Source organism: Coptis chinensis, chromosome 9, assembly GCF_015680905.1.
Source record: "Coptis chinensis isolate HL-2020 chromosome 9, ASM1568090v1, whole genome shotgun sequence".
In the NCBI taxonomy this organism is placed as follows: Eukaryota; Viridiplantae; Streptophyta; class Magnoliopsida; order Ranunculales; family Ranunculaceae; genus Coptis; species Coptis chinensis.
In genome coordinates this window covers 60,846,592-60,864,767 of record NC_141464.1, presented here as the reverse complement: position 1 = coordinate 60,864,767, position 18,176 = coordinate 60,846,592, and the positions used below count along the sequence as shown (strand labels likewise).

The 18,176-nt window shown below is 36.3% G+C and overlaps 1 protein-coding gene across 1 annotated transcript; it reads right to left on the bottom strand.

Annotated features, from left to right (window-relative positions):
• Nucleotides 1–8,358: 8,358 nt before the first annotated feature.
• On the bottom strand, nucleotides 8,359–9,355 carry LOC147477131 (F-box protein At1g61340-like). The gene is made up of 3 exons (XM_086584536.1): nucleotides 9,020–9,355; nucleotides 8,866–8,940; nucleotides 8,359–8,774 (listed from the first exon to the last, which is right to left on the bottom strand). Exons 1-3 carry the CDS (start codon nucleotides 9,206–9,208, stop codon nucleotides 8,544–8,546), a joined length of 495 nt encoding a protein of 164 aa, XP_086440662.1. The 5' UTR covers nucleotides 9,209–9,355; the 3' UTR covers nucleotides 8,359–8,543.
• Nucleotides 9,356–18,176: the final 8,821 nt, after the last annotated feature.

The following is an 18,176-nucleotide window of genomic DNA, read 5'->3' as shown; positions in this document are numbered from 1 at the left end:
CAGTCGAATTGCTTCTATATTCTTAGTGTTTTTTAGTGGTGGCCTACTGGGCTTGATGCTATACTTTTGGAGAAACCAGCAGAGCGGCAGAGCCAATACTTCACAATCAACAGAGCTCATGAGTTGTGAGACCAGACTCCTAATCTCCAACACAATAATTTTGCAGTTGTTTATTGGATTACTTTTCATAGTTCATTAGTTCTCTTTGCTCAACTTCTACAGAGTACTCAACAAGCTAGTTACAATAATCTGTCTAGTCTAGTAAACAAATGGCCCGTTCAACTTGGATATACATGTATTCCCTATGGCTGAGTACATACAAATGGATAATTTCACCAATAACATATATTATACTCCCTCTAATGGAGTTCAACTTGCTTCTTTAATTAAGATAACTTCTACTAAGTAGATATAATTACAAACCAAAAATCACCTACCAAAGTGCCAACGCAATATTCCATAGGGAAGAAAGAAAAGGTTCCTTCTTTCAAAAGAATGCAAAGTCATCATAATTCAGAAATGAAACACTAGTCAACAAAACAGAAGGCAGAAAATCCTTCGAACTTTTCATTAATTTTGGTATTCGCCTACGGGTAATTTCCATTTTGGGTTGGGCAGACATAAAAAATAAAATATTTAGGTAGTTTAATTGGGCACTTATCAAATTGGATTGGGCAACCCCCAAAAAAAAAAAATATTACAAATTTGCCATAGTACAAGTTTGTCATTAAAACCCAGGCCTAACAACCAATTCAACCGGTGCATCGATATGTTCATAAATCTCATAGCACTAAACTCTCGGATCGTTTCCGTAAGTTTTATAGGCGATGTACACTCAAATGGTCTCATTAAGTTTTGATTCTAAAATGTCGTTATTTTGAGTTATACACTCAAGCAATCTTGCCATGTCGTTTTAGTGTACATTGAAACGGTCTCGTCATGTCGTTTGAGACAAAACTCTTGAGTTTTTAGCTAGATGATATGCTTCAAGAATCACCGCGATGGGTTTCGAAAAGGAACTAGTGCAATAGCTTGATCGCTTCTCCATGATGACATGATGAGGTCGTTTGGACTTAAAAAATTCGATTTGTTTGTCATGAGTTCATTTTAAAAATCAACTTCCACTTAATCAACCCAAACTCGAACACAAACTCAAAACGACTTCATCAAGCTTGGGCAAACTCAAACTCAAGTTTAATTAACCCAATCTTCTATTCAAACTCCAAAAAAACATCAAGTTTGAAGTCATCAAGTTTAATTAACCTAATCTTCTACCCAAACTCGAACTCATCAAGTTTGTATTGAGTTTGGTATGAAGTCATCATGTTTGTAATATTTGGGTTGAAGTCATCCAAAAAAACACTTTGTATTGAGTTTGAAATCATCAAGTCTAATCAAATCAATCTTCCACCCAAACTCGAATTCAAATTTTGTATTAAAGTGGTTAGATTGGGCAGCCAAACTCGAAATTTCTTTGGATGCAAACTCAAATTTCTTGGATGCGAAACTCGAACTCGCAAGAGAAATGATACTGGTACTAGCGGTTACAAAACAAAACTTCCGGTATGCGTTGAGGTGGGGGGTGTATTGGGCTATTTCTGTTGGACTTAGTTGTTGGGCTTGGGCCGAAAGCTGCCCAATGCAATTTCATGAGTACCCAATACAATACCCAATATTTATTAGGGTTAACCAATATTACCCCCTACTAGATGAGCCAATTAGGATTTCCCCCCTAGAGGGGAAATTAGGGCCTCCCCTCTAAATACACAAAAAAAAAAGTCAAATTGGGTTGACCAAATTTTTTTTGTGTGTATTTGGGGGGGAGACCCTAATTTCCCATCCGAGGGCTAATTGGCTCATCTAGTGGAGGGTAACACTAGTTCACTCTATTTATTACAAGCTAGTCATTGCCCTAAAAAACATATTTTGTGTTGGGCACCCCCTAAGTCCATAACTACGTCAAGATAACCTGTTACAACCTCCTTTAGCCCTTCACCCTCAAATACTCCACTTTCAAAATGACAAATTTACATAAGTGGAAAATAAATATGAACCATCTTCAATTAACCAAACTGAAGAATGGTGCATCACCTAATTCAATTCATTCAATTATTCTTCACATACATACAAATTAGTTGAGATCCACTCAACACCAATTGTGTGATTTAAGTACTAATCACTAAATTTCTCCTCCATTGTTGTTTTTCAAGAGAATGAAACAAAGCAACATTAATATCACCAAGTTTATTTCCATCAATTCTAGACTTCCTATAATTCTTTCTATCTTGTTTCGGTGCATTTGGTGCTTCATCCTCAATTTCCATATCACCAAAACATCTAAAAACCGTTTTCGATGGCGTACTATAATAGTACGCGAAATGATCCCGTTTCGCAATCAATGCCTATAAAATCCATAATAATAATAATAATAATAATAATAATAATTAGACACAAGTTGTAAAGTCCTGAATTCTTATTAAGGGTAAATTAGTAAAAGACACGTGAACCTTAGGGACGATTACGTATGTGGCCAGTCGGATAGACGTTTAGCCTGACATAACATAAATTAATTTAACACCGACTGAGAAACCAAGTTAGTTCAGGAAAACCACTTGAAAAATTCTAAGGTGGTAAATTCGTGTGTGCATAACTAAATACTCGCATAGTCAATACGAGTCTGTCGTCTGTAAACCCAGAAACTTTAGAACTGGACAAGTCATTTGACGACAGCTTAGTAATTACTGGATAACGTGTGCTTACTTAGACCATTACACGCGCGAGCATGGGAGCAAGCCTTGATTGATAATAGCTAACAAAGTAAGGGTAGGATAGTCTTATAACAACAACCTTAGCTAATACTCATAGAAATCGCACCAAACTTATCGCACCAAATTTCTTTTCTTCTCCATTTTGCCAACTTAGAACCCTAAGAGAGAGAAAACCCAATTCGCCCAATTTCCATTGATCCAAACCTAAGGTTTTCACACCTAATCCTTAGAAACACTAGATTCAAGTGTGAAGATTCAAAATTTCTTGGAATTGTATCGTATCATAGTGAAAGGTGAGTTAAATTTCATCTCAAATAGATATTTAGACTCAATTTTGATGGATTTGGGTGTATTGATGAAAATAATTGAACTGGGTGTGTTGAATTTCGATAGTAGCTAGTTGGTGAAGATAGAGTGGATTGAAATTGGTGGAGCAGAAAGCTAAGGAGCTATTCTTACTGACTTGGTAAGAATTATTATATATTCACTCTAATTTAGAGAAATTTATGTTAGTTTCACACTTTGTTTAAGATCAGGTTGATTAATGATTGATTGAGAAGGAACACACCCGTAATTATTACTAGATTTAATGTGAATTGAAGGATGTGGAATTGGTTTGTAGTTGGAGTTGGGAAAAATCTTAATCGTCAGTGGAATGGATATGATGGGTGTTGGCATAAGGTCCTACAATAGCTGTAAATGGACTGCAGAGACCTGTCGGAAGAATAGGCTAAAAATGACTTGTAACTGCTGTTAACTGTAGTTAGAGAAAAAGTTGCCTGAAACCAAATTCTCAGCGTCGAGATTTCTTCTCGGCTTACGTTAGATAAGAATTTCTCGTTAGTTTGATAAATTCTAATAGCCTACTTATGTATATGATGTTATAGGAGTTAAATAAGAGTGGATTCGGTTAAATGGGGCTTGAGGAGAACGGAGCTGGCTAAGGTAGGAACTTACATACCAATATCTAGCATGCTTATTTTCATGCATGATTTGATTGGTTTAAATTGGTAAAATATAGTTGTTTATCAACCATGCATATATATGTGATATTCATGTTTTGCATTCATATTTTTCCTCGATAAAAACTAGATATATAGATAGCTTTTGGGTGAAAAATGAGTTTTGTGAAATCTGGGTAGTGGGGATTGTTTTCTTTCGTTAAAAGAGCAAAACTGGTTTTGGGAAGGCCTCTCGTCTCTTGTCTCAGTAAGGAGACAGAGAGATGGATTTTGTAATGTGGGTAAGGATTACCCGGGTGTTTGTAACTATGTGTGAGGTTCTGAATTGTTCCATGGATATAGTTCGTTGTTATTTTTTATGATTCGCCGTTTGGGAATCATAGGTTGTCATTTGCTATGACTGGCCCGTTTGGGAGTCATAGGTTGTATTTAATCGATTGTTGAAAATCCAGGAACTCACACATACAGAACCAGCAGTTTTAAAGGAAAAAACTAAATATGTATTTATAGTATTTGGAAATAACCGGTAATACGAGTATATATTACTATGCTTATCACGAGGGGATTTAGAAAAGAAATTGTGAATTCCTATAAAGAAGGAATTGTTGTCGCATTTTCGGAGACGACAGTTCATTCTAGGATTACAACTGTGGTGTACACCTTTCGAGGTGGTGGGCCATCTTTAAAGGGATGCATCACAGGATGTAGTCCGGGAATTCCTTTTCTACTTTTGTAGATAACCATGCTTGTACGTGTCACGTTGTATGGTGCTTGGCTTGTGTGAGGTTACATGTTACCTCGATGAGGTTTAGACGCGAGGAGTGAGAGTTTAGTCCACTCCTGAACATGTGTCAAGATCCTAAGCAGTCTGCAGTCGTCGAACGGTTGACCACCGTAAGTTAGGTGACAGCCCGTATGGGGGGTAGGGTCACAGGCCCACCTGAGCCCTAAAAGCTTGGGTTTTGTGTGTACGAACACAACAACGGCATTTCAGCTCCCTGCGGTAAAATCAGGAAAACAATGGTGCATGGTTCACACTGGGAATTACTGAACTGAGATATGCCTGGGACTGGGGCCCTCACCATTCTAATAGGATGCAGTGCCACAATAGTTGTATATATGTTGATTGTGAAAACTCTATTTTGAATATTAAAGAAGCATGCCGAAATGATTTCTGCTAGTTAGTGATGATATTTTGATATTATTATGAAAACCCTGCATGTTTTAAATGGTTTGCTATAAGTAGACTATTTATTGGTTATGTGCATTTCTACTGGGCATAGTTGTTTTGCTCATCCTACATTAACATTTTCAGACGAACCAGTTCCGGAGGAGACTATCCCTACCACTAGTGATGATGGTTATAGGGATTTGGGTGATTTTCCTTATGCTTGACGAGGGTCAGACTCAAGTTATTTTGTTGTATAGGGCGAATCTAGCTCATTTTGTTGTATAGAGAGAGTATAGTTCATTTTTGGTTGTATAGAGAGAGCTCAGTTCATTTTGATGTAATACTCAATGTATTTGAGTAACAGTTAACATTTAAACATTTTGTGTATATATATATATATATATATATATATATATATATATATATATATATATATACACATCACTGTTGTGTATAAAGTTAGTTTAATATAGATATGGTTGTTGGAAGGATGTAGTATATGATTCTAGGTTATGACAGGTTTTAAGTATACGAAACGTTGATTAAACAAAGAAAACTCTGCCGAAATTTCAATAGAATTGTGATAGTGACTGCCTCGAGATTCATCTCCACATCCTCGGGATGTGTGATGGGTCTCGGGGCGTGACACAAGTAATAATAATTAAGAGAAAAATGAGGAAAAGATTTGTGTCTGTTGCACTCCTTGTTAGCAATTCGCCGAATTATTCACGGATTGAATTTTTGAAGGGTCATACATTTAATAATTCTGAATGTTTGAAAGATTCGGAATTTCGTGATTTTTTGCCTTGAAACGTATAATACGATTTTTGACAAATTTTTCAAAAATTCGGCTAAAAAAAAGAATGAAAATTCGATTGCGCTTTTGTTATTTTTTATGTACTATATGTTCTCCCTCTTACTTTAAGTCCCCCACTCTTACATTTTTAGTGATAAATTAATCCAAAAGTTTTTGTTTTTATATTTTTTGGACAATATTTAAATTGTCATGCCATGGTGTGTGTATTTTGAAGTTTGAGCTGTAATTTCAATCCAAAAACAAATAAATGAAGGTACCGGCCTATACGTGAACCATTCAATTGGTTTCAATGTTTTGTAGCTAAATTGCTTGGATATATTTGCTATATTGTAAAGAATGACAACTATTATTAATAGTTATTAACATAATATCACAAATTTTTGCAACCAAACTTTTAAAACGCGTATTAATTAAACACCGCATAATTGCCGTATTACGAATTTTTGACCGAATATTTGACCGTACCATTTTTTTGAGTCACCGAATAATTCTTGAATTATTTCCATATCGTATTTTTACCGTATTCCGAATTGCTAACAAGAGTTGCACTCTTTTTAAGTTCCCGCTTGTTTTTGGGCGTTTGGCGGTTAGGTAAGGTAGTTATGCTCTACTATTAACCTGAAGTTGGGACCATGTCCAATTCAACTTGCCTACGGCTCGGTGAAATTTGGTGATGAATACTTGAATGCACACTTCAAAACTTGTGCACCTTTTTACATTTTACACATCACAATATCTTTATTAAACCACATCCTACCCATTTCACTAAATCATACCTTCTTAACCACATTCTGCTCATTATCTACTTATAATATCAATGTTGATTTAACTGAAAATTCTTAGTTGCTTTGAATGTTGAGTCTCACTTTGTAGTTTGTTTATTTAGTCTTGCAAAAAAAAATAGTTGAGATTTATGTTAGGTATCTAATTAATGATGTACAATATTCAGTGGCGGAGCCAGGGGGCCAAGATACGCCCTGGCTCACCCTCAACTTTTCGGGGAAAAAAAATAGTATCAGTCGAAAAAAAAAAAACAACAAATAAACAAAAGAAAAAGAAAAAGAAAAAACTCTAGAAACCCAAACAAAAAAAACCCTCACTCATTCCATTTCTCCTCCCTAACTTTCTCATTATTTTTCTACTAAAAAATTTCTACTCTTCTTGACTTCTTGTGGAGTAACTAGATAAGACTCACATTATTTAATTTCTTGTCTTCTTTTTTATCTTTTTGTACTGATTTCTAGACCATATTATTTAATGACAACTCTTACTTAATTTCTTGTTGTGAATTCACTAAATACTTAGGTTTGCAACTGTAAGGGCAATTTGTCGGTTGTCTATTCTGGTTAATTAGATCCATTTCTGGTTGTATTTAGGAGTTTTTTTTAGGAGAGTCAATGTGTTCTAGTGTTACTTATGGTTGTCATTATTGCGACTGTTGACTAAGACCTGAGGTGTGTTTAATTAAATGGTGGATTTTACTTTTTTAGTCAATAGAGGTTGTGTTAGAGACTTGGGGATGAGTTTTTATGGCAGATGCAAGATCCCATATTGGTATCCTTATGAAGATTGAAGATGTTCCAACCCATGCTAGGGTGTTGGAAAATAATGACTGCAAATAGGTCGTTATGTGGATATGATGACTTTTGGTCAAAGGTTGTGGAAATGGACTCGTTACTCATTAGTGAAACTGGTAAACTCCGTATGTGATCTTGGTTAATGGGACATTTGGTAGATGTTTCTGTAGGTGTTCAAGAAGGAATTTGCACCGTAATCTTGTTCTACTAGTGTTTTCATTATATATTTGTTCAGTGGTGGGTTTTAAAATGTTAAAATGCTCCTATTAAGATCTTTTACTCTCGCAACAATGCTCTGTTTGCCAGTCTCCGCCTCAAGTTTCTGTAGAGGGTTGCATACTTTAGTGTCGGCATTTACCCATTCACTTCAATATTTCCACGTTGTCTAGTTGTCTATTGCTTTCTACCGGCTCTTGCCCTCTCTAGACATTGCATTTTAGAAACTCTTGATCCAACGTTCCTATTGAATCGTTTTATAAGATATTTGATGTTCGAAATATATTTATTTTGTAGTTGGATTACGTTTGAATTATTAGTTAAAGGAAATTAGTTATTATTTTTATTTTTATTTTTTTGTACGTTTGGTTGGTTGGGTGGCTCACCCTCACTCAAATTTCATGGAGGATATTGAAACTTAGTTACAAGTAGTTAAAAAAAAGGTAATATTTTAGTCACTAAAAATATTTCAAGGGACTGCTGCTATTCCTATAAAATTGTGGCGATAACTAATCGCAATGATTTGACCGGAGCACTATTCTCAAATATACATAGGTCATGAGTTGTGTGAGCTAGTTACAATAATGCATGTATTCCTTATTTATCTAAGATGAGTACATACAAATGGCGCTCTAATGGAGTTCAACGTGGCTTCTTTAATTAAGATAACTTCTACTAAGTAGGAATAATTACAAACCAAAAATCACCTACCAAAGTGCCAACACAAAATAGGTAAGAAAGAAAAGTTTCCTTCTCTCTAAACTTCTAAAGCCTTCTCTCTAAAGAATGCAACGTCATCATAATTCAGAAATGAGACGTCATCATAATTCAGAAATGAGACGTCATGTCAGCAAAACAGAAGGCATAAAATCCTTCCAACTGAATTTCATTAATTTTTGACAATTTTACATAAGGTGGAAAATAAAACTGAACATCTTCAATGAACCAAATTGAAGAATGGTGCATCACCTAATTCAATTACTTCACATACATACAAATTGATTGAGATCCTCTCAACACCAATTGTGTGATTTAAGTACTAAACACCAAATTTCTCCTCCACTGTTGTTTTTCTGGAGAATGAAACAAAGCAACAGTAATATCACCAAGTTTCTTTCCATCAATTCTAGACTTCCTATAATTCCTTCTATCTTGTTTCGGTGCATTTGGTGCTTCATCCTCAATTTCCATATCACCAAAACGTCTAAAAACCATTTTCGATGGGGTACTATACGCGAAATGATCTCGTTTCGCAATCAGTGCCTATAAAATCGAAAAAAAAAAACAATATCAGACACAAGTAATCATAATTAAGAGAGAAAAATGAGTAAAGGCCATGAACTTAATCACTTACAGCTTCTTTAACTGTTTTTGAAACTTTAAAAAGCTGTTTTAAATCATCATGATCAACACAGCATAGAATTCTAATCTGTTAACAAAAACAAGCCATCAGCTTAATTCTTCAAAAGCTATACTAGAAACTACTTAAAAGCTAAATTTAAACTTACCAATATATCTTGAGGTAATGAATCAAAAATTGATCTATTGAAAACAAATTTCCCACCATTTTTCATCTTGGATGGAGTTTTGAGAGATGAATTAAGAGAAACCATAACTCTCTTTCTTCTTATTTCTCTCGCTCGTTTAACATACTCAATATCAAATTCTTCAGTAGCACCACGTTTTACTCCTAACATTATTAATTCTTCTGCATCTTAAAAATAATTTAAGCAGAAATAAAAAGTGCTTAAATGAAAGTTTTGGTGAAATGTTTCGGAAAAGAAATGAAGTGAATGAAACAGAGAACTACCCTCGATTAAACCGTCCACGTGGATTTATAGAATGGAATTTTTTGGCTTTCCAATTTTTTTTATTTGTTTAGTTGGAATGTCTATCCTTAACCATTGGTGGTGGGACACGTGGGGAGAAATGGGGCATTATGGACCGTGGATTTTAGCAAGTTTAGTGTTGGTTGGGAGGATTTAGATTTTGAGGTTAGGAGTGTGGGTGCATGGGAATGTTAGTTGTTGGTAGCCGGCAGTGGTCAACTTTTTAGACTTGGACTAATTTTGCAGTCCTCTCGTTCCCATGGGCGGCTTTGAATTCGACTTCCATCCGTGAAGCTACCACCTTTTATAGCCGTTTGAGCCTTTAAGCCTTTGTATCATTTCTACATTGGGTGGGTATTTGGGTGCATCTTATTATATCAACGAAAATAAAGAAAAAGGAAACATATGGGTTAACTTAGGGGTGTAAAACGGGCTTGGCCGGCTCTCAAACTATGAAGCCCGTATGACTTGAGGGCCAGTCCGGCCCTCTAATGTAGGTGAGGGGCGGGCCTATGAGGGCCAATGTTAAAATTGTGAAACCCTAACTCTCACATCAGCCCTCTCTTTAGAGAATTGATGGCAGGGCTAGAGGGTCGGGTTTGATTAGTATAATATTGCTAAATTAATACGCAATAAATTAGTTATCACATTTAAATAATATGTTTTCTCAATCTTGACTTTGGTTAATATACTTAATTAATAATTTGGCTAAAATTTGTAAGATAATAAAATTCAAAAGTTTCGTTATTAGGTTTTATGTGCCAATGTATTCCATAAATCAACAAGAAATGTGTATGAGACCAAAAATATGATGTGGTGTTGTAGGTTGTAGAATAATTTGTGTTTGATTAGTTGAAGTTGATTATAAACTTCATTACCATATACCAAGGATCATATCACATCACTTTGATTTATATTTTATTCTTGTTTATACATAGAGAAGTGACCTGGGTTTATATCCCGACAATGGAACAATTTGTTATTTTGAACTAAAATTTTCATGAAATGTTGGATGAGCTTACACAAAGCACTAACTTATGTAAAACATATTTTTCATTTTGCTATTTATATAATTATGTATTTTCTAACAAAATATAAATAAAATTATATAGAAAAGTTGTAAGGGCCTTAATGTGGGCCGCCCTCATGCTTTAACATCTAGGCCCTTACCCTCCCATCAAAACGTTAGGGCTGGCCCGACCCTCAAATTACATGAGGGCTTAAATTTGAGGGCTTTTTGGTTGTGTTGTATACTAATTAAGTTGGATTTGTTATAATGTGAAAAAAAAAGAATAATGTGAAAGATGGGTTTGAGCGTAGATATTCTTTCTGGGGGTTAAAATACAATGGAACATATATGTATTAGTAGAGTACACCATAATTACTCTAGACATTTAAATTGGACCAGCTTTTTTTTCTACCACTAAATACCCTTGGTAAAATATTCAAACAAATTATTCAATGCCTTTATAAAAAAGACTACTTCGTCATTTCAGTTTTTACTTCCATTTATACCTTTAAGTTGAAAGAAAGTAAAACACACTCAAACCGGCCATTTGTGTCAATTCAAGTCAAAACCAAATACACGCAGATATTGAATTGTACTCCCCTATATTTATTACTCATAAATTATGACTTTAATTACCATAAATAAATAAACTACTCCTTTTCCCCTTCTGTCTCAATCCCCATTCCCACTCTGCATCTCCCACTTCAAAAGTAAAATTTTTGCCTCAATTAAACCGCCCACGTGGGTTTATAGAATGGAACTTTTTTGCCCTTTCCAATTTTTTTGATTTGTTTAGCTGGAATGTCTAGCCTTACGCAGTTTTTACTGGAAGGATCCGGGTTGTCTAGTTAGTTGTTTAGTTTGTTTTATGTCGGCATGTATTCATAGATTGGGGGGGGGGGGGGCGACTGTCATACCCTCTGAGATTAGAAAAGCTCCACTACCACATAACTAATTGCCTAGAAAAATCTTCAAATTATAAGGACTCGCACCCCCAAAATTTTCATAACCATAGTAAGAATATAATCAACAAAAAAAAAATAGTATGAAAAAAAAAACTAATAAACTTTGAATGTTTTATAAGTCTATATAACAATGTTATATATAATGATATAACATTATAAGTTTATATAATGTTATATAAACTTATAACATTATAGGAAATTAACAATTTGTTGAATTGTTGTAGACTTGTGGACTAGATTATGTAGATATATATATAGACATAGTAGTATCAATTAATAGCTTAAGTGATTAAGTAGTTAACTTCATCAGTCCATATTAAATTCTTAATAGTCAACGCACTTTAGTTTTGTGAATTGAAATAAATGCATAATTTTGTTGATTTTTATTGTTTAGACCTTTTAACAAAAAGAATTTAAAAAAAAAATGGTGGGGTGGGGTGGCCGAGGTTGTAGGAACCGTTATAGTTGCACCGAGTGATTTACTACGAACTGTGAAACACCCACGCGTAGCGGAATAAGGGGTGTCACGGTTTGGTTAACCTTTAGATCGGCTAAGATAACTCTGAGAATCCAATAGCTATGAAATCAGCAACCACCTCTTGATCTTCTGTTGTATTCAATTCCTTTCAATAGATTGGACGTTGTGTGGCCAACGATCTACCAACCCCCTTCTTTCTCACAAAGCTAGAATCGATTTTGGATCTATTTTTTCTTGCCTCTCTTTTCAATCCAGATGAATAGTGAATTCGGCCAAGAGAGAAGAGTTTCTATTTATAGGCTATAACAGGGACCATGAGGAGAAATTAGGATTGGGCCTCCTGACAGGCTTGGGCTTCCCATGTTCGCCCAGAACATACGGCCCAAGTCCGTCAACAAATGGCTTATTCCACTAAAGGTCATTATTGCACTACCGCCCTAATCCCAAATTACGTGTTACGTTTATGGGCTCTATATTATATGCTCATTGATCTCCCCGTGTTTAAGATATCGAATGTCCATTGATTAAGTCAAGTTACTGACAACTACATCAATCAACTTCTTATGTCCTTGAGTAGTACCACTCAACCTCATTGTCATGTCGGAATAAATTCACCTGCAGGGTTTACATGACAATCCTTATGAGCTCCTCAAGGGGACATCATCAACCCGACTTCCTGCGGGTCACGGATTCCTTCTATAATCAACAACACACCTTACATACAATGTCATTATCCAATCCATTGAGTTTGTTAATTCACAAATGAATCTCACTCATTGATGATTTAAAGCAATGTACAATGCAAGTAAGTGCCCGTTATTATATCCGGATTAAGAGGACAAGCATCCATAATAACAGAGGCGTTTGTTCTCTTATATAGTCAGTATAAAGAGAAACAACCTCACTTGGTTCTGTTCAATACACACAAAGTGTACTAGTGTAATCTTATAGTCAAGATAGACTAATACCAGATTATACTACAACCGTACCAATAGTTTATCCAAATCCATCTAGGTTGTGAACGTTTACTTATACTTTATAAGGTACTGATGATATGATCTTCTCTGTGTCACCACACACCATATCATCTACAACATAAAGTATTAGACACATGCATATAACTAATAACATAAATAATATGCATAACATTTGCCCATATGATTCTTATTCAAAATATAAAGAATTAGAGTTAATCCAAAAGTAATGCTTTTAGTAAATAACCCTATCAGGGGTGTGCACATAATCTCGCACCCCCTAGCTTATAATCCTGGCTCTGTCCTTGCAATTTATTTGCCGCGTGGTGTGTTGCCCGGGATTGTTGAATAAACCGTTGGTGGTGGGACACGTGGGGATCTTTGTGAGATGGAAAGAGAAGTGGGGTATTATGGACCGTGGATTTAGCTGGTTTAGTGTTGGTTTGGAGGAACTAGATTTTTAGGTGAGGAGTGTGGGTGCATGGGAATGTGAGTTGTTGGTAGCCGGCAGTGGTCAACTTTTTAGACTTGAACTAATTTTGCAGTCCTCTCATTCTCATGGGCGACTTTGAATTCGACTTCCATCCACGAAGCAACCTCCTTTTATAGCCGTTTGAGCCTTTTTTATCATTTCTACATTGGGTATTTGGGTATATCTTATTATATCAATGAAAATGAAGAAAAAGGAAACAGATGGATTAACGTAGGGGTGTAAAACGGGCCAGGCTAGCTCTCAAACCATGAAGCTCGTATGACTTGAGGGTCAGCCCGGTCCTCTCATGTAGTAAGGGGTGGGCCTATGAGGGCCAATGTTAAAATTGTGATGCCCTAACCCTCACCTCAACCTCTCTTTAGAGAATTGATGGCTAGATGGTCGGGTTTGATTACTCTCTTAAACTCTTTATTTATAGTATAATATTGCTAAATTAATACGCAATAAATTAATTATCACGTTTAAATAATATGTTTTCTCAATCTTGACTTTGGTTAATATACTTAATTAATAATTTGGCTAAAATTTGTAAGATAATAAAATTCAAAAGTTTCGTTATTAGGTTTTATGTGCCGATGTATTCCATAAATCAATAAGAAATGTATATGAGACAAAAAATATGATGTGGTGTTGTAGGTTGTAGAATAATTTGTGTTTGATTAGTTGAAGTTGATTAAAAACTTCATTACCATATACCAAGGATCATATCACATCACTCTTATTTATATTTTATTCTTGTTTATACATGGAGAAGTTACCTAGATTTATATCCCGACAATAGAACAATTTGTTATTTTGAACTAGATTTTTTATGAAACGTTGGAGGAGCCTACATAAAGCACTAACTTATGTAAAACATATTTTTCATTTGCTATTTATACAATTATGCACTTTTTAACAAAATATAAATAAAATTGCATAGAAAAGTTGTGCGGGCCTTAATGCATGCGGGCCTTGTGAGGGCCTTTGAGTGTCGGGCTGAGGGCCGCCCTCATGCTTTCACATCTAGGCCCTTACCCTCCCATCAAAATGTAAGGGCCGGCCCAGCCTAGCCCTCAAATTATATGAGGACTTAAATTTGAAGGTTTTTTCAACCTATGGACCGGGCCAAGCGGGTCGAGGGCTTGAGAGCCTTTTTTACACCCTTTGGTTAACTTGCCTAGTTTAGTTTTACTATAACTTTAGAGTCCGAATTTGTGGACAAGTCTGTCCACAAACAGCAGTTTCTTATTGGCTAACAGTATTTTTGGGTAATTTAACAGTTTTTTCGGGCAGCAATCCACCAATCACCAGCTGTTGTTTTGTGGACAGCAAACAGTTGCTTGTCCACAAACATATTTCCATAACTTTACTCAACTAGTTTCCTAATTTCGCTGACTAAACAAAAATATAGTACGAAGATGAGGGGCTAAATTCATGGCAAGTGAATCAATTATGAGCTTTTGTTATATTCATAATTTGGTTGTGTTGTATACTAATTAAGTCGGATTTTGTGTGTGAAAAAAAGAATAATGAGGTGAATATTCTTTCCGGGAGTTAAAATACAAGGGAACATATAAACCTAATTGGCGCACGATTTGGGCTTGACTTGTTTATTTCTCGGTCAAGTTTGTTTGTGTAACTATATGAGGCAAGTCCGAACGTATATTCATGCTAGTCTAACAAAAGAGCCGAGACAAGAGCCTGCTGGATAAAAATTCCCACTTGCTAGGCCAATATATAGTAGGAAAATAATTTTCCATTTAAAAATTTGTCAAGAATTTATCTAGTGGGAAAATTTTATTTTGCCACTGCTTGTTCGCACAATTTGCATCAACTGGCAAACTACACTTGTCAAATTTGCCTATTTTTTTGCACACAAGTAAGGATTTTATTAGAACCAGAAATAGAGTTACAGAGAGGTGAGTTTGTTACATGCAATTTTAGTCGGTGCTTGATAACACAAAATTTTCCACCAACAAATAATTTTTAAAATTTATTTTGTATTTAAAATGGTTCGTACATATTAAAAAGTCAATTCATATTAATTACAAAGGAGTGTCTTGATTGGAGTAAAGAAGTATGAAATATATCAAGAACACCAACGACAACATTGACGAAAATGCAGGAGACAAAAGCTAAATAGAAAGGATTGACTAGAGCATTATTGCCCACCAACTATATCATATGTCTTGATATCTAGGATCGTACTAGTTGTTAACTTGTTATCCATAAATCCGACTTCCTTATTTCTCTTGGAAGGACGTCTTCTGATTACAAATGAGCTTTGTTTATAACGAGAAGATGAAAAGCACAAGCATTGAAATTTTATTTTTCACCATTTCTTCTTTTTTTTTTTTAAAATGATATATAAATTTCGACAATGTAAAATGACTACACATATCCTCATAAACCAATGACCCAAGTCCAACTTGTTTTCTGCCAAATTCGAGTTGAGTAGAGCAAGAAGAAAGGAATGTCACTCAAATGCTACCCACTCTACTTCACTCTATGCTCTCTCCTTTCATTCTCCTCACTTCCCCCAACTCTAGAAAATCTCTCCACCTGCACCACACCCACACCAGCACACACTAGCAGGCATCATTGTACGTACATACCTCCGCATTCGTACCCTGGCTAACGAACTTATTAGGGACTTAGTCTTTATATTACGTCTAAGTGACCGATCCTCGGCTACCTGGACGGCTCACATGTCCACTTAGCCACCTGGACGGCTCACAGTTCTAGTTAGCCACCTGGACGGCTCACATGTCCACTTAGCCACCTGGACGGCTCACAGTTCTAGTTAGCCACTTTGACGGCTCACGTATGAAGTAGACATCAGGACGGCCCAGTCAGTCACCTGAGCCGGTCACATGTTTAGTTAACCAGTCCTATCTAGTAAGAGTCCTTGTGCTGTCAGGACTCTTATTTTCTATTTCTATAAATAGGACTCTTCACTTAACAAAGAACTAGGTTTTTAGAGACTTAATTCTGGATACATAGGCAGCCATTAAGGCACAGTCTCATTCTTTATACAACATCTCCCCTTGCAGATTCAATAGTGTGTCTGGGTGAATTCCTACCCAAACATAATTGGCGCCGTCTGCGGTTCTTGTTAACGATCTCTTTTCCACGTATCTCTCTCAATCTTTGTTAATGGCTACTATAACAAGATCTCTAGCGAACAAGCAGGCAAGAGCACAACCATCAGAGGGAAACAATCAACAAAATGCTGAAGTTTGTGTCGATCAAGTTGCATCAAACCAACAAGCTCCACCTTTGTTGCTTCCAGTACCAAGACAACACAGATCTAAATTTCCAAGGTCACAGGCTCCAGTATCTTCTCCTCCTAATGATACTAATTCGCCGATGCGAGATCCGATACGATCCAAATGCGGATGCAAATATGGTTGCAGATCCAAATGATAACGCATAATGTGATGAAGAAATGACTGGAAGCTCAAGAACAAACTTAGAAGGAAAAGGAGCATAATGCGGACTTGCGTAAGCAAATAAATGAAGGGAAGCAAGTACGATAGACAACAATGATATCGCTTCATCTATTCCATCAAGAATCCCAAGATCGGGAGAAAACCGCAGTGTATTCCACCGCTTGCAAAGCAATAGCGAAAGATTCCGAACCACTGATGATGTCCCTGAAAATCGTCCAAATCAATCCAGGCCACGACATATTTCAACCAATTTATTAAGGCGATTGAGGACTCCTGATGTTAATGGTCGTAATAGCAGGCGTGATAGACAACATCACAGGTCACATACTAGTCGTCGTATCTCCCCAAGTGAGTCTGATTCACACCGAACAAGCCACCAGCCATACTACCGAGGTAATACAAACCTCGTAAGACAGGATAGCAGCACATTACGGTGGTCAGATCGGATGATACCACCCAACATTAGAACTCACTTGGGGCAATCGAGCTATGACCTCAGGTAAGATCTGAATCACGACCTAAGACTCGACTTGAACGAAAGGAATCGGTGCAGAAGACAATTGGAAGACCGACATAGAGATAGCACTCATCATATAGATTACTCTCCAGTGTACCGAGACATTTCAAACTTCCGTCATAGGTCTCAAGCAATTCGTGAGCACCCAAGGTTTCGGATATGGGCAACAACCGGGGCAGCGATATGACACAAGGTCAAGAAGTTCAACCACAAATCGTCCGTCGCCAAACAAATGAAGGAATAACATATACTGAACAGCAGATTAAAGACATCGTTAAAAAGGCAATGAATAATACTGATCTAAAGGAAAAACATTGGAAAGACTTAGCCGTAAATGAAGACATCGTTGGACGTTTTTCCTGGCGTATACAAAATGCTGAACATCAAGAAGGTTTCAAACAGCCAGAGTTGCCTAAGTACGATGAAGCAGAAGGCGATCCAAACAACCATGTTATGGAGTTCAAAAGCAGGCTAGTTCTTTGGCGTAAGGATGACGCTCTCTTATGCAAACTTTTTCCGGCAACCCTAAAAGGGGAAGCTTTGCTATGGCTATCGAAAATTCCAGCTAGATCTATCGAATCTTTCCAGGAGTTAGCGGATCAGTTCACAGATCGATTTCAACATAATTGGACTCGGCCTAAAGATGTCAATATCTTGCTAAACACAAAACAACAGAAAGATGAAACACTTGCAAAATTCGTTGTCCGATTTCGCCAAATCCAAGCAGGGGTCACAGATGTGCCAGCTATGATGATCATTCACGCATTCAAAGAAGCTCTCCGTTTTGATACTAACGGAATATATAACTCACTAGTAAGAGATCCTCCCCAGACGAAATCTGACTTGTTCACAAAAACGCTACAGTTCATCAATGTTGAAATAGATGCGGCAGCACGAACTTCAAGGGACAAAGATTTTATAGGAAAAGAATCTACAGTTACCAAAAGCAAGTAGAAACAAAGCACA

Bases quoted from the DNA above. Each gene is read 5' to 3' on its own strand.
- LOC147477131 (XM_086584536.1), bottom strand. From the start codon at position 9,208: ATGTTAGGAGTAAAACGTGGTGCTACTGAAGAATTTGATATTGAGTAT. The intron at 8,941-9,019 runs GTAAGTTTAAAT...TTTTGTTAACAG, and splicing joins CATTACCTCAAGATATATTG to ATTAGAATTCTATGCTGTGT. The intron at 8,775-8,865 runs GTAAGTGATTAA...TCGATTTTATAG, and splicing joins CAAAAACAGTTAAAGAAGCT to GCACTGATTGCGAAACGAGA.